The sequence below is a fragment of the Vulpes vulpes genome, chromosome X (genome assembly GCF_048418805.1).
Source record: "Vulpes vulpes isolate BD-2025 chromosome X, VulVul3, whole genome shotgun sequence".
In the NCBI taxonomy this organism is placed as follows: domain Eukaryota; kingdom Metazoa; phylum Chordata; class Mammalia; order Carnivora; family Canidae; genus Vulpes; species Vulpes vulpes.
In genome coordinates, this window is record NC_132796.1 from 45,364,931 (window position 1) to 45,390,314 (window position 25,384).

Consider the following 25,384-nt stretch of genomic DNA (forward strand, 5'->3'; position numbering starts at 1 on the left):
AAGGGGGAGGGGCCCCGCGAGGAGCCGGGCTGAGGCCGGGGCGAGTGTCCCCAGGACAGGAGAGCCCCGTCCCGGAGGAGCAGGAGCTGCACCAACCTTCCCCGCGGAAAGGCCTCCCGGGGAATTGGAGCAGGATCCCCAGAAAGGCGGGGATGCCCTCAGGCTCCCTGGGACAGTAACAGAGGAACTGAGTCCCGGAGAGTGCGCCGAGCTCCCTAAGGGCTGCAGCGCTCGGCGGGCCCCGGAGCAGCTCGGAGGGGCTCGGGCGGAGGAAGAAGCTCCGCGGAGGGGGCGGCGCGGCTCCGGGAACAGCTCGGAGGGGCTCGGGCGGCGGCTCCGCGGAGGGGGCTGCGCGGCTCCGGGAGCAGCTCGGCGGCGGCGGCGGCTCAGGCAGAGGAAGAAGCTCCGCGCCGAGGGGGCGGCGCGGCTCCGGGAAAAGCTCGGAGGGGCTCGGGCGGCGGTTCCGCGGAGGGGGCTGCGGGGCGGGACCGCGAATCCAACAGCGCAGGCTCCGGAGCACAGGGCGCCGGGACACAGCCCAGGTTCCGGCCTCCCCCGGGACAGGCAGAGGCCGGGAGGGCCCAGGACAGCGAGGACGCTCCTGCCCCCGAGCTGAGCAGATCAGCGGCCCCGCTCCGGAGCCCCCAGGCCCTGCAGACGGAGAGCCCCGGAGCTACTGCGGGAGCTGAATCCAGGGTCCCAGAGCTGCCCCCGCCACTGTGGCTTCCTCCCGGGGCCTCACGGGGTGAACAACCCCCACTGAGCCCTGCACCAGGCAGGGGCAGAGCAGCTCCCCCAAGTGCTAACACCTGAGAATCAGCACAGCAGGCCCCTCCCCCAGAAGACCAGCGACTCAGACCAGTTCCAAGGGAAGTCAAGGGACTTAAAGTATACAGAATCGGAAGATACTCCCCCGTGTTTTTTGTTTTTATTTTTGTTTTTTTTTTTTTTTTTGGTTTGTTTGTTTTTGGTTTTGTTTTGTTTTGTTTTGTGCTTTTTTTTTTCTCTTTCTCTCTTCTTGATTTCTGATTGCTTCCCCCACCCCACCCCACCCCCTTTTTTTCTCTTTTTTCTCCTTTCTTTCTTTTTCTTTCTTTTTCTTCTCTTTTTCTCCTTTTTTTTTCTTCTTTCTCTTTTTTCTTTTTCTCTTTTCTTTCCTTCTCTCTCTTTTTCTCCTTTTCCCAGTACAACTTGTTTTTGGCCACTCTGCACTGAGCAAAATGACTAGAAGGAAAACCTCACCTCAAAAAAAAGAATCAGAAACAGCCCACTCTCCCACAGAGTTACAAAATATGGATTACAATTCAATGTCAGAAAGCCAATTCAGAAGCACTATTATACAGCTACTGGTGGCTCTAGAAAAAACCGTAAAGGACTCAAGAGACTTCATGACTGCAGAATTTAGATCCAATCAGGCAGAAATTAAAAATCAATTAAATGAGATGCAATCCAAGCTAGAAGTCCTAACGACGAGGCTTGACGAGGTGGAAGAACGAGTGAGTGACATAGAAGACAAGTTGATGGCAAAGAGGGAAACTGAGGAAAAAAGAGACAAGCAATTAAAAGATCATGAGGATAGATTAAGGGAAATAAATGACAGCCTGAGGAAGAAAAACCTACGTTTAATTGGGGTTCCTGAGGGCGCCGAAAGGGCCAGAGGGCCAGAATATGTATTTGAACAAATCCTAGCTGAAAACTTTCCGAATCTGGGAAGGGAAACAGGCATTCAGATCCAGGAAATAGAGAGATCCACCCCTAAAATCAACAAAAACCGTTCAACACCTCGACATTTAATAGTGAAGCTTGCAAATTCCAAAGATAAGGAGAAGATCCTTAAAGCAGCAAGAGAAAAAAAGTCCCTGACTTTTATGGGGAGGAATATTAGGGTAACAGCAGACCTCTCCACAGAGACCTGGCAGGCCAGAAAGGGCTGGCAGGATATATTCAGGGTCCTAAATGAAAAGAACATGCAACCAAGAATACTTTATCCAGCAAGGCTTTCATTCAAAATGGAAGGAGAGATAAAGAGCTTCCAAGACAGGCAGGAACTGAAAGAATATGTAACCTCCAAACCAGCTCTGCAAGAAATTTTAAGGGGGACTCTTAAAACTCCCCTTTAAGAAGAAGTTCAGTGGAACAATCCACAAAAACAAGGACTGAATAGATATGATGACACTAAACTCATATCTATCAATAGTAACTCTGAACGTGAACGGGCTTAATGACCCCATCAAAAGGCGCAGGGTTTCAGACTGGATAAAAAAGCAGGACCCATCTATTTGCTGTCTACAAGAGACTCATTTTAGACAGAAGGACACCTACAACCTGAAAATAAAAGGTTGGAGAACCATTTACCATTCAAATGGTCCTCAAAAGAAAGCAGGGGTTGTCATCCTTATATCAGATAAATTAAAATTTACCCCAAAGACTATAGTGAGAGATGAAGAGGGACACTATCTCATACTCAAAGGATCTATCCAACAAGAGGACTTAACAATCCTCAATATATATGCCCCGAATGTGGGAGCTGCCAAATATTTAAACCAATTAATAACCAAACTCAAGAAATACTTTGATAATAATACACTTATACTTGGTGACTTCAATCTAGCTCTTTCTACCCTGGATAGGTCTTCTAAGCACAACATCTCCAAAGAAATGAGAGCTTTAAATGATACACTGGACCAGATGGATTTCACAGATATCTACAGAACTTTACATCCAAACTCAACTGAATACACATTCTTCTCAAGTGCACATGGAACTTTCTCCAGAATAGACCACATACTGGGTCACAAATCGGGTCTGAACCGATACCAAAAGATCGGGATAGTCCCCTGTATATTCTCAGACCATAATGCCTTGAAATTAGAACTTAATCACAACAAGAAGTATGGAAGGACCACAAACATGTGGAGGTTAAGGACCATCCTGCTAAAAGATGAAAAGGTCAACCAGGAAATTAAGGAAGAATTAAAAAGATTCATGGAAACTAATGAGAATGAAGATACAACTGTTCAAAATCTTTGGGATGCAGCAAAAGCAGTCCTGAGGGGGAAATACATCGCAATACAAGCATCCATTCAAAAACTGGAAAGATCTCAAATTCAAAAGCTCACCTTACACATAAAGGAACTAGAGAAAAAGCAACAAATAGACCCCACCCCCAGCAGAAGAAGACAGTTAATTAAAATTCGAGCAGAACTCAATGATATCGAGACCAAAAGAACTGTGGAACAGATCAACAGAACCAGGAGTTGGTTCTTTGAAAGAATTAATAAGATAGATAAACCATTAGCCAACCTTATTAAAAAGAAGAGAGAGAAGACTCAAATTAATAAAATCATGAATGAGAAAGGAGAGATCACTACCAACACCAAGGAAATACAAACGATTTTAAAAACATATTATGAACAGCTGTACGCCAATAAATTAGGCAATCTAGAAGAAATGGACGCATTCCTGGAAAGCCACAAACTACCAAAACTGGAGCAGGAAGAAATAGAAAACCTGAACAGGCCAATAACCAGGGAGGAAATTGAAGCAGTCATCAAAAACCTCCCAAGACACAAGAGTCCAGGGCCAGATGGCTTCCCAGGGGAATTCTATCAAACGTTTAAAGAAGAAATCATACCTATTCTACTAAAGCTGTTTGGAAAGATAGAAAGAGATGGAGTACTGCCAAATTCGTTCTATGAGGCCAGCATCACCTTAATTCCGAAACCAGACAAAGACCCCACCAAAAAGGAGAATTACAGACCAATATCCCTGATGAACATGGATGCAAAAATTCTCAACAAGATACTAGCCAATAGGATCCAACAACACATTAAGAAAATTATTCACCATGACCAAGTAGGATTTATCCCTGGGACACAAGGCTGGTTCAACACTCGTAAAACCATCAATGTGATTCATCATATCAGCAAGAGAAAAACCAAGAACCATATGATACTCTCATTAGATGCAGAGAAAGCATTTGACAAAATACAGCATCCATTCCTGATCAAAACCCTTCAGAGTGTTGGGATAGAGGGAACTTTCCTCGACATCTTAAAGGCCATTTACGAAAAGCCCACAGCAAATATCATTCTCAATGGGGAAGCACTGGGAGCCTTTCCCCTAAGATCAGGAACAAGACAGGGATGTCCACTCTCACCACTGCTGTTCAACATAGTTCTGGAAGTCCTCGCCTCAGCAATCAGACAACAAAAAGACATTAAAGGCATTCAAATTGGCAAAGAAGAAGTCAAACTCTCCCTCTTCGCCGATGACATGATACTCTACATAGAAAACCCAAAAGCCTCCACCCCAAGATTGCTAGAACTCATACAGCAATTTGGTAGCGTGGCAGGATACAAAATCAATGCCCAGAAATCAATGGCATTTCTATACACTAACAATGAGACTGAAGAAAGAGAAATTAAGGAGTCAATCCCATTTACAATTGCACCCAAAAGCATAAGATACCTAGGAATAAACCTAACCAAAGAGGTAAAAGATCTATACCCTAAAAACTATAGAACACTTCTGAAAGAAATTGAGGAAGACACAAAGAGATGGAAAAATATTCCATGCTCATGGATTGGCAGAATTAATATTGTAAAAATGTCAATGTTACCCAGGGCAATTTACACGTTTAATGCAATCCCTATCAAAATACCATGGACTTTCTTCAGAGAGTTAGAACAAATTATTTTAAGATTTGTGTGGAATCAGAAAAGACCCCGAATAGCCAGGGGAATTTTAAAAAAGAAAACCATAGCTGGGGGCATCACAATGCCAGATTTCAGGTTGTACTACAAAGCTGTGGTCATCAAGGCAGTGTGGTACTGGCACAAAAACAGACACATAGATCAATGGAACAGAATAGAGAACCCAGAAGTGGACCCTGAAATGTACGGTCATCTAATATTTGATAAAGGAGGAAAGACTATCCACTGGAAGAAAGACAGTCTCTTCAATAAATGGTGCTGGGAAAATTGGACATCCACATGCAGAAGAATGAAACTGGACCACTCTCTTTCACCATACACAAAGATAAACTCAAAATGGATGAGAGATCTAAATGTGAGACAAGATTCCATCAAAATCCTAGAGGAGAACACAGGCAACACCCTTTTTGAACTTGGCCACAGTAACTTCTTGCAAGATACATCCACAAAGGCAAAAGAAACAAAAGCAAAAATGAACTATTGGGACTTCATCAAGATAAGAAGCTTTTGCACAGCAAAGGATACAGTCAACAAAACTAAAAGACAACCTACAGAATGGGAGAAGATATTTGCAAATGACATATCAGATAAAGGGCTAGTTTCCAAAATCTATAAAGAACTTATTAAACTCAACACCAAAGAAACAAACAATCCAATCATGAAATGGGCAAAAGACATGAAGAGAAATCTCACAGAGGAAGACATGGACATGGCCAACAAGCACATGAGAAAATGCTCTGCATCACCTGCCATCAGGGAAATACAAATCAAAACCACAATGAGATACCACCTCACACCAGTGAGAATGGGGAAAATTACCAAGGCAAGAAACAACAAATGTTGGAGAGGATGCGGAGAAAAGGGAACCCTCTTACACTGTTGGTGGGAATGTGAACTGGTGCAGCCACTCTGGAAATCTGTGTGGAGGTTCCTCAAAGAGTTAAAAATAGACCTGCCCTACGACCCAGCAATTGCACTGTTGGGGATTTACCCCAAAGATTCAGATGCAATGAACCGTCGGGACACCTGCACCCCGATGTTTCTATCAGCAATGGCCACAATAGCCAAACTGTGGAAGGAGCCTCGGTGTCCATCGAAAGATGAATGGATAAAGAAGATGTGGTTTATGTATACAATGGAATATTACTCAGCAATTAGAAACGACAAATACCCACCATTTGCTTCAACGTGGATGGAACTGGAGGGTATTATGCTGAGTGAAATAAGTCAATCGGAGAAGGAAAAACAGTGTATGTTCTCATTCATTTGGGGAATATGAATAATAGTGAAAGGGAATATAAAGGAAGGGAAAAGAAATGTTGGGAAATATCAGGAAGGGAGACAGAACATAAAGACTCCTAACTCGGGGAAACGAACTAGGGGTGGTGGAAGGGGAGGAGGGCGGGTGTTGGAGGGGAATGGGTGATGGGCACTGAGGTGGACACTTGACGGGATGAGCACTGGGTGTTTTTCTGTATGTTGGTAAATTGAACACCAATAAAAATTAATTTAAAAAAAATAATATGAAAAATAAAAGGTGTATTTTGCCTTAATTTATTCCTTTTCTAATGCTCTTCCTTAATAATGTAGATCCAATTTTCTGACCTATATCACATCTTTTCTGCTTAAATATTGTTCTTTAATATTTATTATATGACAGGTCTGGTGTGATGAATTTCCTGTTTTTGTTTGTCTTAAAAGTATTTATTTTTCCTTTATTTTTCAAAGATATTTTTGCTTACTTTAGAATTCTGGATTGGCAGGGTCTGTGGGTTTTGTTGTTTTTGTTACTGTTGTTAACTTTCAAAGCTTTAAATTTTTTATTTCACTATCTTTTAGCTTATGTGGCTTCTGACAAGAAGTCTAATATAATTCTCCTAGTTCTTCTGTAGGTAAGGTGTTCCTACTGCCCCTTTTCCCTGGCCTTCTTCAGTATTTTATTTTTGCCTGATTTTCTGCAGTTTAAATTTGATATGTCTAGGTGTGGTGTGGTTCATTTTTATATTTTATTTATCCTGATTGGTATTCTCTGAGATACCTGAATCTATGGCTTATAATCAATAACTCAATTTTGAAAATTTTTGGCAATTCTCTCTTCAAGTATTTCTTCTTTCCCATTATCTCCTTCTTCTCCTCTGTTATTTTAATTACATATATATTGCATGTATATACATATATGTACATGATATTTATATATTACATATATATTACACTATTTGATACTTTCCCATATTTCTTGGATGTTTTATTCTGGGTTGTTGTGTTTTGTTTGTTTCTTTTTTATATATATTTTTTCTCTGCATTTCAGGGTGTGTAATTTCTACTGACCTATCTTCAAGTTCATTGATTCCTTAGCTATGTTAAGTTCATTTATGAGAACATTGAAGAAATCCTTAAGATCTATTACTGTGTTTTTTCTCTTGCATTTACATTTGATTCTTTCTTATACTTTCCATCCCCATACTGAAATTATCTATCTGATCTTACATGTTGTCTACCTTTTCCAATAAACCTTTTAACTTATCAATCTTAGCTATTATACATTCTCTGCCTGATAATTCCAACATGTGTATCATAACTGAGTCTGATCCTGATTATTTCTTTGTCTCTTCAGACTATTTTTTTCTTGCCTTGATTCTTCCCTTTGTGTTACTCTCTGGAGGGAGACAATTATTTTTTGCATCCTTTGAAGATGCAGTCTTCTATTATTTTACCTGGTAGTAGGGAATAGGGGACCAATGCCATTTTATGTTAGTCTAATTAAGTCTCAACCTTAGGCAGGCTTATTATCCTCAGTCTTGGAGGTGTGACCTTCCCATGTGTTCCTGCCTCTTCTCTAACTATAATGGTGGGCTTAGTGCATATTCCTATGCTTCCTGGGCTATAGCATTTTTTCCATTATTCTTCTCCAGCTGTGGTGAGTTTCTCCCAGTGTCCTCAGTTTCTGTTGCCCTTCCTTGCAGATTAAAGATTATTTTCTTTAGGGGAGATGGAGTAGATGGGTCTGGGCAGAATTTCAATAGTGTTGGCCATTCCTCTTTATTAGCTGCAGTTAATTTCCACCAGTGCTCCCAAACTACATTTGCATTCCCTTTCTCTGTGAAGACTAAGGTTTTTGTTTCATAGAATACAAAGGGAGAATGATCTGGGCACAATTTCAGCAATGGCTGCTCTTCTGTCTTCCTCTCCAAGCCAGAACTACAGGACATCTATCTCAGGATTCTTCTGTCTTCTCTGTCAGCACCTGATGGAATTCTTAGAGGATGCAAAACCATCTATTTCTTCAGCCCCCAGGGGTTCACATTCTCATACTAGCTCACAACCAATCTTTAACAATTTATTAAAAATTTTTTAGCTGAGTCTTTTTATGACTTTATATGTTATGCAGTAGTATCTATGAAAGATAAGGAAATACCTGGGCCCTGTTGCTCCCTGCAGATGCCTGCCTATCTCTACGGATTGGGGTTAGCTATTTACATTGTAATCTCAGTTTTCTGATGAATTCAGAAGTCAGTTAGAAAATGTCCAGGTTGGGATCCCTGGGTGGCGCAGCGGTTTAGCGCCTGCCTTTGGCCCAGGGCGCGATCCTGGAGACCCGGGATCGAATCCCACATCAGGCTCCCGGTGCATGGAGCCTGCTTCTCCCTCTGCCTGTGTCTCTGCCTCTCTCTCTCTCTGTGACTATCATAAATTAAAAAAAAAAAAGAAAATGTCCAGGTTTGGCAGTCCCGGTGGCTCAGTGGTTTAGCTCCACCTTCAGCCCAGGGTGGAATCCTGGAGACCTAGGATCGAGTCCCATGTCAGGCCCCTTGCATGGAGCCTGCTTCTCCCTCTGCCTGTGTCTCTGCCTCTCTCTCTCTCTCTCTCTCTCTCTCTATGTCTCTCATGAATAAATAAATAAATAAAATCTTTAAAAAAAAGAAAATGTCCAGGTTTTTGTTATTGTTGTTGCTGTTACAATGGTAGGAAGGATGTTTTTCTAATTCTACACCTCTAATATGATACCAGAAGGTCATGGGAACCTGGGGATAAGCTTTTGAGATGTTGTTTATTTTCCAGCGTCAATACCCCAGTTTACCAATTCCCCCACAATGGTGATCATGGTGGGTTTACCAGCTCGAGGAAAGACCTACATCTCCACGAAGCTCACAAGATATCTCAACTGGATAGGAACACCAACTAAAGGTATGTTTCTGAAACCATTTGTTCTACAGCCCCTTACTGGCCACTAGCTGAAGAGTAAGGTAGCAGGCCTCAGAAAGGACATTCCCTCAGTACCAGGAATGCCTCAAAACATTATTACCAATCTTAAGATTACTACTACTACTACCACCGCCACTACTACTACTACTACTACTACCACCACCACCACTGCACTCTTAAAAGTTTTACAATTTCTTGAGCACATACTCTGTGCCTAACTGTATTCTAGGTACTAGGTATAGGACAATTAACAGGACTAAATGTCTGTTCTCAGGGACCTCCAGTTTTGCAAGATCTTAACACAACCATATGAGTAATATAGTATTTTTATTATCATTATTATGTTTATTGCCATTATTATTATTACCACACCAATATTACTATTTTGATTAGCATTACCGTTTACTCAAAACCTTATGATCTTCTTTAAGCCTTAGGGTATATGGAGTCAAGCACACTGAAGCCACAGCCCAGGGGTTCCCACAGGGTCTTCACTAAAGCTGGGCACCTTAGCTAACCTTGTCCTCTGGAGTCCAGAAGACATCTGCTCTCTCCAAGCCTCTCCTTAGGTTTCAGCTTGTTGTTGGCTTCCCCTCCCCAGGCAGAAGTGGTCCTGCCTTTTTCCACCTCCAGAGGGGCCTCCTTCCCTGCCTATCAACCTCCTCCTTCACTCCATATTTCCAACTTTCCATTCTCTTCAATGTGGTCTCTTTTCTGCTTACTATTGTTTATTCAGTATTTGCTCTTTCCTATTCTCCATTTGATTTCTCTAACCCCCTCACCCCGTATCCCCGCTCTGTTCCTATTTGATTCCTCTATTCCCCCTAAGAGGACTGTACTTCCCTGAGTTCCCATATCCCTTCCTACAGCCCCCTCTGCCAATGCTAACTACAGAGTCTGTTGTTGTAGTGTGTATAAGGTCTCTCCCCAGGAGCTGTTCCGGGAGCAGGGGACCAGATCATGTTGCTTTCCCTCTCATGTATGATCAAATTAAGACATTTAGAGGCTCTAAACAGTAAGAGATAGGGTGCTCCCATATCTTATGCAACTCAGAATAAAAACAGTAAAGGTTAGAATGTCTACCAATGTTTTTTATTTACCCTCAATGACTATATTGATGCTTTCAAAGAATATCAACTTATCTGAAAAATTTTATTTGGACCATGTTCCTCCTTTACTGATGCACTAAGCAAGTATTTAGACTCTCTCTCTCTCTCTCTCAATGGGGCACTGCTCCCTAGTGCAGCAAACAGTTCTCCTTGGGCATTTATTTATTTATTCGATCTTTAATTATTCATTGAGCACACAGCTGTGCCAAAGATCTTGTTGGATATTAGGCAAACTTCTCTATAGGACAGGATGTCTGTCCTCAAAGAACGAACATCTATTCTTAAGTTCTAAAATGCCCATGAAGAAGAAACTAGTATTATCATCATTCTACAATTGATTAAATTAGTGCCCAAGAGGTGAAGTCCCACTAAAGGCACATGGCCATTGAGTGAAAGAACCAGGAAATGAGCCCACATCTGGTTTATTCCAAAGCCTGATACCCACTGTACCAGGTCTGCTATTTGGCTCTACAGATGGGGGAAAAAATAATCCCACGTTGGCCATGTACTCCACCTTTTCTCCATTCTCTTCCTCTTCTTTCTCTTGCCCATCCCAGCACCCTATCTATCTGCCCCCTTCCTTCCCTCTCTTCAAGTCTCCTCCTCTCTTTATCCCATTTCTTTTCCTTCATGCACTTTCTCTTATTCACTGATGAAGGGTTTCCCAATGTTTTTTATGTGCTAAAACCCATGCTAGGCAATGAATCACACCCTGTCCTTGAAGAGTTTTCTATCTGGCTGGGATGCATATGAATGCCTCATGGTCACTTAAAGAATCCTAGAGCAGGGTAATGAGGGGGCTCACAGAGGAAATCACCAACTGGAAGGCAGAGAAAGCTTCCAGGTAGGATATATTTGAGCTTGGTCCTGTGGGAGGAGTAGAACATTGGCAAAAGAGAAGAGAAAGGATCGTTCTTGTGGAGGACTACAGGCTCCACGTAGTTTCTGTTGGATGTTAGGGGAATATGGGATTGTGGTGGATAGGTCTCTGCCTTAATGCACACGCTTTCCATCTGCTCCAATATAGTCCATTCCCACAGAGCACAAAGCCTCAGAGCCATGTTTCAAAAAGCACAAAGCTTACCATACCTCCACAGGTCCTCTTGGCCTGCAGGTTTAAGCCCAAGATTTTTAACCTGTTGTTCAAGGCCCTCCATGATCCCCCCCTGCCAGTCTCTCAGGCTTCAGTCACAGTGAATGACTCATCATTCCCTAAACATGTTCTGCCTTTTGCCAATGTCATACCTTTGCTTATAGTATTCCTCTGCCTGGAATGTTTTTGTTCCCCACTCCCATCCCCCATGCCTACCTATAAAAAGGCCTGCCTTCCTAAAAGGACTTGTTCAAATGCTACTGGAAACCATGTCAGATTACCCTAAGTATAATTAATCTGTCCTTCCCCTTATTCTTTTAAATGCGTCTGTCAGAGAACTCAAGAAACTCTGTGGGAACTCTGTTTACTGGTTTACTGTCTGTCCTACTTGCTAGATTGTAAGCTCCTTGAGTCCCCATCATACATATCTGGTCTATCTTTGAGGCTTCAGAACTCATGTCCTGCTTTACAGAATGTACATCAGAATGTATTTATTGAATGAAATAGTGTGTTAGCCTCTTATCCTCTTTCTCCTCCTTTCCTTACCTTCTCTCAGTTTTTCACTATTACTGATGAAAAAGTATGGCCTAGAGAGGGCAATAAATTTGGATTCTCTATCATTATACAGGAGAATGTAATAACATTGAGCTAGGTTTCAGGAGGCCCAGTCTAATTCTGTTACCTGCTAACTCACTGACCGTTAGTGATTGATTTTATTCACTGGATTTTTTTCCCTTATCGTTCCAATAGAATAGGGCATTAAAAGGGTTGGAATTTATAATGAAATAGAATAGTAAAATGTCCACTACCTTTGGAGCCAAACAGACCTGGTTTTGAAACCCAGCTTCCCACTTATTAACTATGAAAGTTACTTCTTATCTCTGAACTTAGGTGGGCACTTGACGGGATGAGCACTGGATGTTATTCTATATGTTGGCAAATTGAACACAAATAAAAAATAAATTTATAAAAAAAGAGTGGCATCTAGAAAAAAAATTTCTTAATTTATAAAATGGGATTGTAATTTCTATGTTGCAGGGTTGTTGTAAGGAATAAGTGAGTTGGTAGCCACAATTTGAAGCTTTATAAGCATATTATATAGGCACAAATTATACCTCCTTCTACCTCCGAAATCTCTCCCAGCAATTAAATATTTTTCTACTAGAATCTTTCCAACCTCTTCACCAGGTCTCCCTGCTTTCAGTGTTTAATTTAGGCCAGTACCGACGGGAAGCAGTGAGCTACAAGAACTATGAATTCTTTCTCCCAGACAATATGGAGGCCCTACTTATCAGGAAGTAAGTACCTACTATTTTATAGAACTGTGCTGCCCATTGTTGAAGGAGGGCTTTGTTAAGATAATGGGGGCATGGGGCAGAGTTACTTGGGTTAGCAAGGAGATCTTCTAGACTCTCAAAGGCTGATTGGGAAAGCCTTTCCTCTAGCCTACCCAAAACCCATGGCCATCCCCTACTTAAGAACTTAGGAACTAATGGTCTCAGTCTCTTACTCCTTACAAGAGAAAGTGGAAAATTCTCAGCCTAGCATTTAAGAGTCTCAATAGCTTGGCCCATTTCAGTATCTCCAGTCCCATCTATTCAATCTCAAGGTCTCTCTCCTCTACGACACTGACCATTTCCACAACAGATCCTATATCTCATTTATTGATCCATGCCCTTATAAAAGAACCTAGCAAAGAATAGTCACTAAATAGATTTTTACCAAATGCATGAATATATTGCCACCATTATACCTGTGCTTGTACTGGTACCCATTCCAGGAATGCCCTCTATTTCACAGACCATATACTCAAACTCTAACTGGGTTTAAGGATCAGTTCCACTTGAGCTCTATCACCCCAAAGATTGGAGTTTTTAATATTATGGCTCTGTCATTAGTCCACTTTTCCTGGGTATGCCACTTTATGCCTGGCCCACAAAGCCACTTTCAACTATGTGACCTCTCTGTGCTTGTCATAGTGTCTGGAATATAGGATACCCTATGTATATGTTTCATAGATTAATAATTTAATGTGAGATATCTGAGAGATGGTGCAAAAGACAATTGAGAAAAATAGAGAGGAACTCATCTTGGGGATAGGGATTGTCTCCATTTCTTTCTCTTTATTTTTTAGGCAGTGTGCCCTGGCAGCCCTTAAGGATGTCCATGACTATCTCAGCCATGAGGAAGGTCATGTTGCGGTAAAGAAATTTGCATTTTCCCTCAAGTTTCTGCTGGAATGAAGGACCCCTCAAATGTATTGAACATTTGCTATGTTCCACACATTATTATAAGTATTTTACACATATTAATTTAATTCCACCCTCTCCCATAAGACAGGCATGTTGTTGTTAATACTCCATTTTATAGTAAAAAAAAAAAATGGCACAGAGAGAGTAAATAATTCCTCAAGGTGGCACAGCATGTATGCAGCAAGGCCAAAACTAGAATTCAGTTTGTATAGCTCCAAAATCTACACTCCTGGGATGCCTGGGTAGCTCAGCAGTTGAGCATCTGCCTTTGGCCCAGGGCTTGATCCCGGGGTCCTGAGATCAAGTCCCACATTGGGCTCTCTACATGGAGCCTATTTCTCCCTCTGCCTGTGTCTCTGCATCTCTCTGTGTCTTTCATGAATAAATAAATAAAATATTTTTTAAAAAAATTTTTACATTCCTAACCACTATGCTTTACCACTCCACCCCCAAGAGTTAAGACTACAACACAGTTTAAGACTATAGTACAGGGGCGCCTGGGTGGCTCAGTGGTTGAGCGTCTGTCTTTGGCTTAGGTCATGATCCTGGGGTTCTGAGATCGAGTCCTGAATTGGGCTCCCTGCAGGGAGCCTTATTCACCCTCTGCCTCTCTCTGTGTGTCTCTTATGAATAAATAAATATAAAATATATTTTTAAAAAAGACTATAGTACAAACATTTTTGAGTTCTAGAGATTTACCTAAAAATCTAGTCAATTTAATATTATAAACCCTTGGGGTAGGATTTGTGAATTCTAAAAGGAGAAGAGATCTTTAAATAGTCCCACCTAAGGTGCTGAGGATAGGGAGTTGTTACCTGTTCTTAAAGAGTTCCAAAGTGATAGAGAAGGAAGAAACCTCAACTAGGAGTTGAGAAAATCCATTGTAGCTCTGCTCTGTCAGCCACTCTTGGTGGCCTTGGTTAAAGCAAATCTTTCCTCAAAGCCTTGGCTATTTCATCTATAAAATGACGCTAATAAAATTTTACAGGTTTCCTCTTGTCTATGCCTACAGTCTGCTACATTTCTGGACTGACAGCAAGGGCTCAATAAATGCTTGAGATATTGCCATAAATCAGTATCAGATCCTTCCTATCCTTCAAAACTCAGTCAAGTTCTATCTCACCCTGGAAGCCTTCCACTTAGCACAAGGATAATCAAGGAGTAGGTGTTCTCTCAAAAACCACATTCAGAGTAACCCAATGTCATCATTGGCCTATAGGTTTTTGATGCCACCAACACTACCAGAGAACGACGGTCACTAATTCTGCAGTTTGCTAAAGAACATGGTTACAAGGTATAGTAACACTCCCACTCTTATCTAGAACCTACTTATCTAGTACAAATCCTAAAGAAAGGTAAACCAAAGGACTGCAATCTGCCAAATCAGCTACAAATCAGCCTAAGTCAGGCTTTAATTTGTTATATGGCTTTCTAGATCACAGTTAGAAGCAGCAAAACAGAACAGGAAAGAAGAGGTGCCATATTAGTAATGGAAGATAATTGCTGACAGGCTGACACTGTGGGAGGTGGAAGTGAGGGTGGAGGGAAGAGAAGCACTACAAAAAGCATATATAAGAACTAAAACCCAATAAAAACATAAAAGAATAACTTAAAGCCATTCAGTTTAGAGTCAATATGCCTCATAAAACTCAAAATCCTAAAAGTAGCACTGTATGAAATTATGTTGTCAGAGATGCCCCCTGGGGATAACTCAGAGCCACTGTGAAGAAGTGAAGCTATGGTTGGCACTACCAAACATAATTCCTTGCTTTAAATTTCTCTTCTTTTTCTTTTATAGGTCTTTTTCATTGAGTCTATCTGTAATGACCCTGGCATCATTGCAGAAAACATCAGGGTAAGGAGCACTTTACCCTTTCCTCCTTACTTTTCCTCAGGTTTGGATAATGCCTAAAAAGACTTCTATGAGGTTAAAGGTGGTATTCTTCTCCTATAGGAAGTATTTCCTGACCATCCTGTCCTATAATAATCCTATGAAATGTAAAGTAGCCAACATAATATAGAGTCCTTAATATGCAGTGGGCACCAAGCATCTCTTACTGATTCGTTACAATAAACCTTTATGTTAGGTATCATTTCATTGTTGGAGAGAGAGAACAGAGATTCCAAAAAAAGAGTTTTCAAGGATTCATACAACCAGAAAGAAGTAGTACTGGGACTAGACCTCAGGCTTGTATCAGAAATATAACTGCTCTTATATCCTAGGCATGTGGTCTAGAACTGGATCACCCACCACATTTTATTGTTCCTTATTTCATGAAATTATTGGAGCTCAGGGACAGAAGAAATCTTATAGGTTATCTCCCTCAACCCTCCATCAAATACTTGAAATCTCAGCTAAATGTTTGTCTATTTTTTTTCATACCTCCGGTGACAAGAGACTCATTGCTTTTATCAAATGCAGTTCAATCAAGCTGAAATCTGCCTCCCTGAAATTTTCACTGATTTGTCCTGTTTTTTCCTCTTGAGACATAGAACATGTCCAATCCCTCTCTTCTTCATCCCCCCTTCTATCCAGCCATTTACTGATTCAACAAAAATTTAATCTATATGACTAAACTGGTCTATTCTGTGTATTAGAGACAGAGAAAAATCCTGCCCTTGAGATCACAGTCAAGTGAGAGATACTGACAAGTTTATAGACATAACTATGAGTCAGTGCTGAGATGAAGAAATAAAAGAGGCTGTGGGAAAACACTGTTGAGTACCTATCCTTACATGGGAGGGATACATGTGTATCAGGGAAGGCTTCTCAATGAAAGCAATAGCTGACCTGAACCTTGAAGAATACATAGGAACTTGGCAGGCAAAGAATTGGATATAAAGGAATAGTATATACTAATTATGGCATCTCCAGGGAACTATAAGTAGTTTAAGTTAGCTAGAGCAGTGTGTGGAAGAATAGGAGAACAATAAGATATGAGATGAAGAAATAGTCTTGGAGTCAATTATGACAAATGGGTCACCTAATAAAATAGTTCACACTTTGCCCTAAAATATATAAGGAAATGATTAAGAGTTTTAAGCAGGGGAATGCCATGGTCAGATGTTCATGTTAAAAATATCTTTCTGGCTGCTAGTATGAGGAATACATTGGAAGTAACAAGACTGTAGACAAGAGTAAATTAGTCACAAAGCTAAAGTAAGCATCCATGAAAGAGAGAATGGAAATAAATGGGAGGAATATTTAGAAGATAGAGTGGAAAGGATCTGGTGTCTGCTGAGAGGTAAGGGATGATGACACATCTAGGATGACTCCTCTATTCTTTTTAGACTCAGATAACTGAGTGGATGATAGTGCCATTCATGAGATGGCAAATGTGGGTGGAGAAGATAGGCATTGGGGGATTAGGAGCCATCAACCTTTTAGAAATTTAAAGCCAGCATGCCATATTCTCTCATTAAACACTCAATACATGTAAGCCATTATGACCCCTGGCCAAGATCTCCTATTCTTCTTCTTCAACCATTTCTCACATCACAATTATACTTTTACTTTTTTTTACCTTTTTTATTTAAATTAAATTAATTAACATATAGTGTATTATTAGTTTCAGAGGTAGTTTAGTGACTCATCAGTTGCATATAACACCCAGTGCTCATTATATCAAGTGCCCTACTTAATGCCCATCGCCCAGTTACCCTTTCCCCCCATCTACCTCCCCTCCAGCAACCCAGTTTGTTTCCTATGATTAATAGTCTTTTATGGTTTATCTCCCTCTCTGATTTCATCTTATTTTACTTTTCCTTCCCTTCCCCTATGATCCTCTGTTTTGTTTCTTAAATTCCTCATATGAGTGAAATCATGATAATTGTCTTTCTCTGATTGACTCATTTTGCTTAGTATAATACACTTTAGTTCCATCCACATGGTTGCAAATGGCAAGATTTCAGTTTTTTGATGGCTGAGCAATATTCCATTGTGTATATATACCACATGTTCTTTTAATTGTTCTTCTTAGACACTGTGTGCTTTAGAAGTGAGTACAATATTATAACAGACCTTTTTTAATCACATAGAAATAAGGAATAAGCAGTCACACAATCCAAATTATCTTCAATTGACTGACTTTGTAAACTTGGCAAGACCCTTTGTCTAAGCCTCAATTTCCTAATCTTCATGATGAGGGATGTTGTACTCAATGATCTCTAAGAGCACTTCCAAAGATCACTGTTAGAGTCTCTGTCTCTTACAGTTTCCCTATTCTCCCTTTTCCTAGCAAGTAAAACTTGGCAGCCCTGATTACATAGACTGTGACCGGGAAAAGGTTCTGGAAGACTTTCTAAAGAGAATTGAGTGCTATGAGGTCAACTACCAACCCTTGGATGATGAACTGGATAGGTAAGAACGCATAACCCTAAAATCCAAGACAGGATCTTTAACCCTATTTTGATGTCCTTTAGGACCTGGGAAAATGTCCCCCCCTCTCTGGGCCTCAACTTCTCTATCTGTAAAATCATGGAGCTAGATTTGATTATTTGTCTTCTAGGACCCTCCAAACTCTAATTATCTGAGGTAGTCCTTGAGATGTAAAATGTCTATGAGATGGTTAAGGTGGTGCCTTCCTGAGCAATATGGACAGCTAAGGACCCTGATTTCTAGGAACAAATGCTTCCCACCTGTGGTTGTTGCTATTATTTTTTTTCAAAAGCATTCCTTACACAGGGATGACACTTCAGCTTCCAAACATGTTCACGTTCTTTATTTCTACTGAATCCCTTCAGCACCCCTATAAAGGAAGCCAAAATAGATCTTATGCTTATAATTTTTCAAGAAGAGAAAATTGAGTCTTAGCTGAAACCATTTGCCAAGTTCCCAGTACAAATCAAGGGGTAGAACTAGGATTTTAATCATATTTTGTCTCTTACTCATGTCTCTTTTCACAAAATCCATGTTCCTCTTCAATCAATAGATATTTGGCCTCTTTGAGCTGTGGTGTATGTAAGGATATCAATAATGGCAAGAGGTGGTTTCTATCTGCAGGTAGCTTCCATCGTGCCTTGACATATGGAAAAACACATGAAAAATATTAAACTCTCATTCATATTGCCAGCTAAAAATTAGAAACATGTTAGCTAGTAGTGCAGAGAATATATGAATTTTAGACATAGTATATTCCCATAATCCTGAAAATGGGTTGTGATGAGAAGAGACTGTGGTCACTCAGACCCTTTGGGCCCCAAGTGAGAAGTATAAGGAGACCTCAAATAGTCATTAAAAAATGTAAAGAGCATCCTTCTGTCCAACTGAAGTCCTAAGAGGTAAGTATTGTTACTGCATTGCTCCTTAGATGGAGAAACTGAGATACAGAAGAGAGCAAGGGCTTACCTGAGGCCACATAATGGGTCAGTAAAATATTTACTCAAACCGTTATCTCATCCCTGCAGCCTGGTTATCCCCCTCCCACATGCCTAAATCATAAAGAAGTGTCACATGTGGCTTAGACACTTGGTGCAAGGAGCAGGACCTTTATGTACAATTGTAAAGATTGTTCACTGTGCAAGGACAACCAGGTCAAGGGCATACTTGTTTTTCTCACTGAGACATGTGTGCTGGAATGGAGATGTTTCTGCCCTCAGGAAAGTATAACTTTTTCATATTTCCACAAAACCACCATATAGGCTAGCAGCTTATAGTGAAAGAAGCTTGAAGAAGGGGAGCTAAAGTGGAAAAATGACATTGAGACAGCCCCTAGCCTTCAGCCTAGACTTCTACAGGTGCTCAGTTAGTGTTTGGGACTGAATATGACATATTCTGAGGGTTGGCTTTATTTAATCATTTTACATCAACAGACATTTACAGTCTATGTATCAGGGCTCAGCCAAAGCTGTGCCCTAGGAATCCAAAGAGGGAAGGGCTGTTCCTGCTGTGATAGAATACCCACTTGGTCAGAGAAGACAATGAATGTGCAGTTGATCAGAATTGTGGAAATGTTAAACCAAGTGGGCTAAAGGAACACAAAGGAGAAAACTTACCCCAGATTGGAAAAAGAGATCTGGAAGACCAGGTTCACCAAGTGCAGGTAGACTAGATATGTATTTGGGATACCAGAAAGGTTTAGGCTACCAAAAATAAAAATAAAACAATCTGGAAAGCTTTTGCTATTTTAACTTCAAAACCAGCATCAATGTGGTCAAAATGAAAAAAAAAATTCATAGGACGTTTTCATATTGTAATATAGCTTATAACTTTTGTTTTAGATTACACATGGTAAGAGGTGGGCATTAGCTAATATAATATTTTTGGTGGGAAGCACCCGTAAATGACTCCACATGATCCAAGGCTCAAAGAAGACTTCCTAGAGAGATTGAATGTGCTGGTTCTTGAGGAATGGATGCATAGCAACTCAGCTTTGGAAAGCAGGCAAGGAATATCTTTTCAAGGAAATAGAACAGCATTTTGGAATGGTGTAGTTAAATCTGAATAAGAGTACAGGAGTTTAGAGAATATTCTAGCAAAAGAACGAAGGCTAGATTGAAACAGAGAAATTGTGGGCATAGGTGTGGATGTGGGACCATGAAGTGAGGCCAAGCAAGGCCAGTGTGTGAAGGCACCTAGAATATCAGACAAACTGAGGAATTCAGAAGTTCTCTTAGAGCTATCCAGGACCTAGCATCAGGAACAGACAGTCATTAGGCAACAAGCCTACATCAGATATTTTCTACCCCTCGGTTCTGAGAGTTCTGGATAAGATAGTTGGAGAGATTGACCTTACACAAATCATTTCCTTTCTCTGTGTTTTATTTTCCTCTTCTATAAAACAAAGCTAATAATCCCTTATTCCTAGGATGATTATGGGGATTTATGTATTTCGAAGTCCCCACTCCTTGACAGGTATACACACGCAAAAAAGTGCTCAGCAAGTGTCCTGTGGGAACCATTGACACAGATGACAGGGATGGTCATGATTAAGTATGGTACAGATAAAGTGGGCGGGGGGCTGGGGTGACTGGGTGATGGGCACTGAGGGGGGCACTTGGCGGGATGAGCACTGGGTGTTATGCTATATGTTGGCAAATTGAACTCCAATAAAAATTAAATAAATAAATAAATAAATAAATAAATAAATAAATAAATAAATAAAAATAAAACTTCAGAGATAAAAAAGGCTTCTCTAGGAAGATCAGAAGAGAGGCTTTATGAAGCCAAACCCATCAGCCACTGACTTACATGACTTGGGTTAGTATAGCTATTTCTGTTTACTTTGTTTTGCTACTGTGCACCCAGGGTTGCTGTCTGTCACCCCATTGTTGCAGCCTTCCCTACCTCTTCCCAGGGATTTCCTTGAACTCCTTTATAGTCCAACAACTAAAAGATTCATGCTTGGCACAGCAGGGGCCTCATAAGATCATTATTCTAATCTTTTGACTAGTCAGTGCTACCCATTCCCAGCTCCTCTTCAGACAGGTTATTGAATAGTTTGATTATTATCACTCTGTGTATAGTTATTAGTTCATGACTAGAGCACAGAATTAAGAGGGATAAAAGGGGGGCTTGAAACTAAGACCACAAGATTTCCATGTTGTGTACCACTTCTGTATTCCCATATCCCAATACTTGGCACACATTCACAAAGAGTGAATGACTGTTTATGGAAGGGGTGTTTAGCATTGGCCATGTGTTTCCATGTTCTTGACTGGCCTAAGAGTTCCCAAAGGGCAGATGCTGAGTCCCCACCTCAAACACAAGGCTTAAAACAGAAGAGGGTGTGTTTGTTAACTGCATTACAGGGGAAAAAACCAACACTTTTCCCTTTCTGAGTGAGGAGAGAGACATACACACACACACAGACACAAGTGCATACAGACCCAATCTGGTAGCTGCCTATAGACTGTCAAATACAATATATCATAGCAGAGACTTAAAGAATAGAGGTACAGAGCTCAGCTTGAGATTTAAAAGAGTGAGTAGGCAATTCAGGAGCTGTCAGTAGGATGTGGAAGGCAGCCAGGGACATGGGATTACAGCTTTTCTCTGAGTTTTTCAGGAGTGTGAACCACAAAGAAGAGAGCCCAGATGACTGGAGTGTAAAAAGTAGATGTGAAAAGATAGCCTGGATCAAACTGAAACTGAAGAAAGGAGACAGGGGGATATGGTAGCAGGCAGTGAGCTCTTCGGGGTGGACAGGAGCCAAGTCTCTAGAACAGGTACCCAGAATAGGGCAAGGCATGGCATTTTGTTAGAGGAAAGATGGGTGAAGGGTGCACTGAAGAGGCTTGAAGGCAGGGTATGTGGTTGGGGCTTTGTCTTGGGATCAGCCTCTCCACCATCATCCCCTGAGCTGCCCTTGCTCCTGCTTGGGCCGGCCCAGCCACCTATCCTACATCAAGATCTTCGATGTGGGCACACGCTACATGGTGAACCGAGTACAGGACCACATCCAGAGCCGCACAGTCTACTATCTCATGAACATCCACGTCACACCCCGCTCCATCTACCTATGCCGGCATGGTGAGAGTGAACTCAACCTCAGAGGCCGCATCGGAGGTGACTCTGGCCTCTCAGCTCGAGGCAAGCAGGTAGGAAGGGTCCCACACACCCCCAGGCATTGGATTAACTGGCCCAGGTGGGCTGTGGGTGGGTGGTACAGCCACTGCCTGGGTCCTGATGATGGGGGAATTCAGTGACAGGGTAAAAGTAGGTTCTGGTCACACTCGCTCTTCCACCCAATCAGCCGCTCAGCCTTAACCCATCCTTGAATGGTTCCCATGCACTAATAGCATCTGCAGCTTGGTCTTGGCACTTCAGGCCTGCCCAGATCTGGCTGCTCTCCTACCCCCACTATAGTGAGCACCCTTCACCCCTCCTGCATGACTGGTCCCCTCTTCTCTCACACAACTCTGTGCATTTGCTTGTGCAGTTTCTTCCACCTAGGCTGCCTTCCTCTGTCAGCTGGTGAGCATCATCACATGCCCTGAAAGCTACTCTGATGTACCCCATCCTTGAATCTATTTTCTCCCTTACTCAGGGCTGATGCCACAGTCCCCCACCCCTCCTTCAGGTCATCCCACTGTCAGCACTTGTCCCCACAAGTTACTGCCCTTTTCCTGCCCTCTCTTCCTGACTCCCTTCCAGGGCCCAGCTACTGTTCCATGGTTTGGTCCAAGAAGCTCTCCCCTGACCTTTCCTGCCCTCCCAGGGGGGCAGGCTCTAGGCTCCAACACTCTCAGTTCTGGCCCATCTCTGACTCTGTGGCATGAGTCTCTTCTCTCCAGCCAAGCATATAGTAACTTATACATTATGAGTATAAATTAAAGACACACATTTTCCCTAGTGTTTGGCTCTGTTTCTGGGCTTGTTAATACAGGTATTGTTCTTGCTGGAACAATGGCTTGGGCAGAGCAAATGGAAAGTGGGGTGCATGAGGGAGGGAGCACTCTCTTTTATTGGGCACCTGTGCACAGTCACAGCACCATCTGCTTCTACATGTGTGGCCTCATTCAATCTTCACAACAGTTCTGTGGGGTGGGCATTATCATTAGTGATTTATGAAACCTGAAGAAGCTGAGGCCCAGAGATGAGAAAAAACAGCCCAGGTCATGCAGCCAGTAAAAAAAGAGAGCCAGAATTGAAAACCAAGCTTTCCTGTCTACCCCTCAGCATCCCCGTCTGCAGAGGTAGTGGTGTCCCTAGGCAAGGCACTGCACTGGAAGGCCTGGTCCTCGTGGCTCCATTTCTGTTACCTTCAGACTGACAGACTCCCCTTGGGGTGAACCAGACCTTTGACTCCCACCTGTTTTACTCCTCAGAGAATAGAAGGTACTGGTGGCATCAGCTTTTGCCCCATGGCACTACCTGCAACCAGGGATCTCTTGCTTGGGCTCAGCTATGGCCCTACCCACACAGCTCAATGCCCAGTTTGGACACATGCCAACTCCACAACGCATACTACCCTTGCACACAAATGTGTGCATGTACATGTAAATGCCTGGGACCAACATTTATGCTTATGGGCTCAGTGTACCATGCAGTTTACAAAGCATTTTCCCATCAACTATCACCCATAATCACAGAGGCTGTCACCTACTGTGTGTCAGGGAGCACTCTGAATGCTTCTTGTCCACTATCAAATGTGATGCTCACAGGAAAAGGCTGAGTTAATGCTGTTCACATCTTACAGGCAGAAGATATGAGGCCAGAGAGAAACAGGGATGTGTCCCAGAGCACAGGGACCATGTGAGGAAGCTGGGAAAGTTTAACTCCAATTGCCTATTTCCCAATCAAGGGCTCCTTCCACCAGAGCACACTGACTACTGAATCATAATCCATAATTAGAATAGATATATACAATGCTTATATTTATATATATGCATATGTTCATATAAACACATCTATGTATTTGTGTCAATGTTCCTCACATACCATCTGCAGCTAATAACATGTCTCTTTGCCAAAGAAGAACAAATGACTTGCTCATTTGGGCTCCGACAGCTCTTCATGTTTCCTCTCAGTGCTGTCATTGTTTCCCTTACTGCACTGGCTGTGTCTTGAGAACAGGACACCCTGATACCCAGCACATGACCACACACTCAGTATGTTTGAATGCCCTTAGAAGCTGGGTACCAAAGACCCCCACTCAAGCAATGAGAATCCCCAAGGGCAAAAAGAAATGTCTCCCAAATCCCACACCCTCTACTTCTAGACCATACTCTGAGTACCCAGAACCCAGAATCCCTTTCCCTTCTGCCCTGGCATCTGCTTTCCATGACTGTGTGGGCCTATCCAAGAGTCTGTCCACCTGAGAGCAGGCCACATTACAGTAATGTTTACCCTTAGGTAAAGGAGTGGCCAAGGGGTCGCTGTTTGTGGATCATGGGAATCAGTGGAAATAGGGTATGGACAGAACTTGGTCATGTGACTGGGTTATCTATAAACAGGTACTCAAGGCACCTATAAGTGCAGGATGGAGGCAGAAATGGGAAGAGAAGGGAGGTCATCTGGGTAGAATGCCTCCATTTGTACTCCCAGGCTCCACAAATGCCAGAGGTGGGCAATTTAAATGAATAACTAAGGGGTTTAATAAGCAAGCATCAATGAACACACACACGCACACACACACACACACACACACACACACACACATACATAAACACACGTATCCTTTTCTATTCCCCTGATCCTTGTCATGTCCTTGTTTATAAACTGGGAACATTTAAATTCTATTCTTTCTTGTTCATCATGATTTCATTTGTGGCAGATCTCACAGCTACTCTATCTTCTTTCATCTCTCTCTTTCTCCTGTCTTCTCATCCTCTGCAACCCCACCACCCAGTATGCCTATGCCCTGGCTAACTTCATTCAGTCCCAGGGCATCAACTCCCTGAAGGTGTGGACCAGCCACATGAAGAGGACTATCCAAACAGCGGAGGCCCTCGGTGTTCCCTATGAGCAGTGGAAGGCCCTAAATGAAATTGATGCGGTGAGATGGAGGGGGATGGATTTTTTGGTGATTGATGGGACTTGACTCTGGGCTTATCTTCTGGATTGCCTCTGCTTTGGTGCCTATGAAGAACCAATTAATTCAATAAATATTTCTCAACAACCGGCCATGTACCATATACTGTTCTGTGTTTTGGGGATCCAGTGAAGGCCAGAACAGACATGTTCTCTGTCCTCATGGAGCCCAAAGGCAGGCCATAAATAAGATTGCATCTCCTATGACAAAAGGTTGTAAGAAGGGAAGTATAAGGGAGATGAGGTTGGAAAGGAAGTCAGTTCATGGAGTTTTATAATTCATGTTGAGGTGTTTAGATGCTGCCCTAAAAGTGGGAAGCCAATGATGTAGTCTAAGTCAAGGAGAAGTGGCCTGAATGTGTCTCACATTCTTAAAAAGAAAATAATACCATATTATTTCACTCATATGTAGAATGTAATAAAAAAAAACAAATGAACAAAGGAAAAAGAAGAGATAAACAAAAGACAGACTCTTAAATAAACAAACTGGTGGTTGCCAGAGGGGAGGTAGGCAGGGGATGAGTGAAATAGACACAGTT

At 42.0% G+C, this 25,384-nt stretch overlaps 1 protein-coding gene across 6 annotated transcripts in view; it reads left to right on the forward strand.

Moving 5' to 3' along the window:
* The window catches only part of PFKFB1 (6-phosphofructo-2-kinase/fructose-2,6-biphosphatase 1), an 81,181-nt gene that overhangs the window by 28,601 nt on the left and 27,196 nt on the right, over positions 1–25,384 (forward strand). For 4 of the 6 annotated variants that reach the window (XM_072744901.1, XM_072744902.1, XM_025989077.2 and 1 more), the window contains 8 exons: positions 8,775–8,900; positions 12,325–12,418; positions 13,255–13,321; positions 14,592–14,666; positions 15,171–15,227; positions 17,611–17,732; positions 21,703–21,910; positions 24,664–24,810. In XM_072744901.1, the coding sequence (XP_072601002.1) occupies positions 8,775–8,900; positions 12,325–12,418; positions 13,255–13,321; positions 14,592–14,666; positions 15,171–15,227; positions 17,611–17,732; positions 21,703–21,910; positions 24,664–24,810 (896 nt within the window). Of the gene's footprint in view, positions 1–8,774; positions 8,901–12,308; positions 12,419–13,254; positions 13,322–14,591; positions 14,667–15,170; positions 15,228–17,610; positions 17,733–21,702; positions 21,911–24,663; positions 24,811–25,384 lie in introns of all 6 variants that reach the window. The other 2 variants (XM_072744905.1, XM_072744904.1) reach the window with 1 other exon arrangement.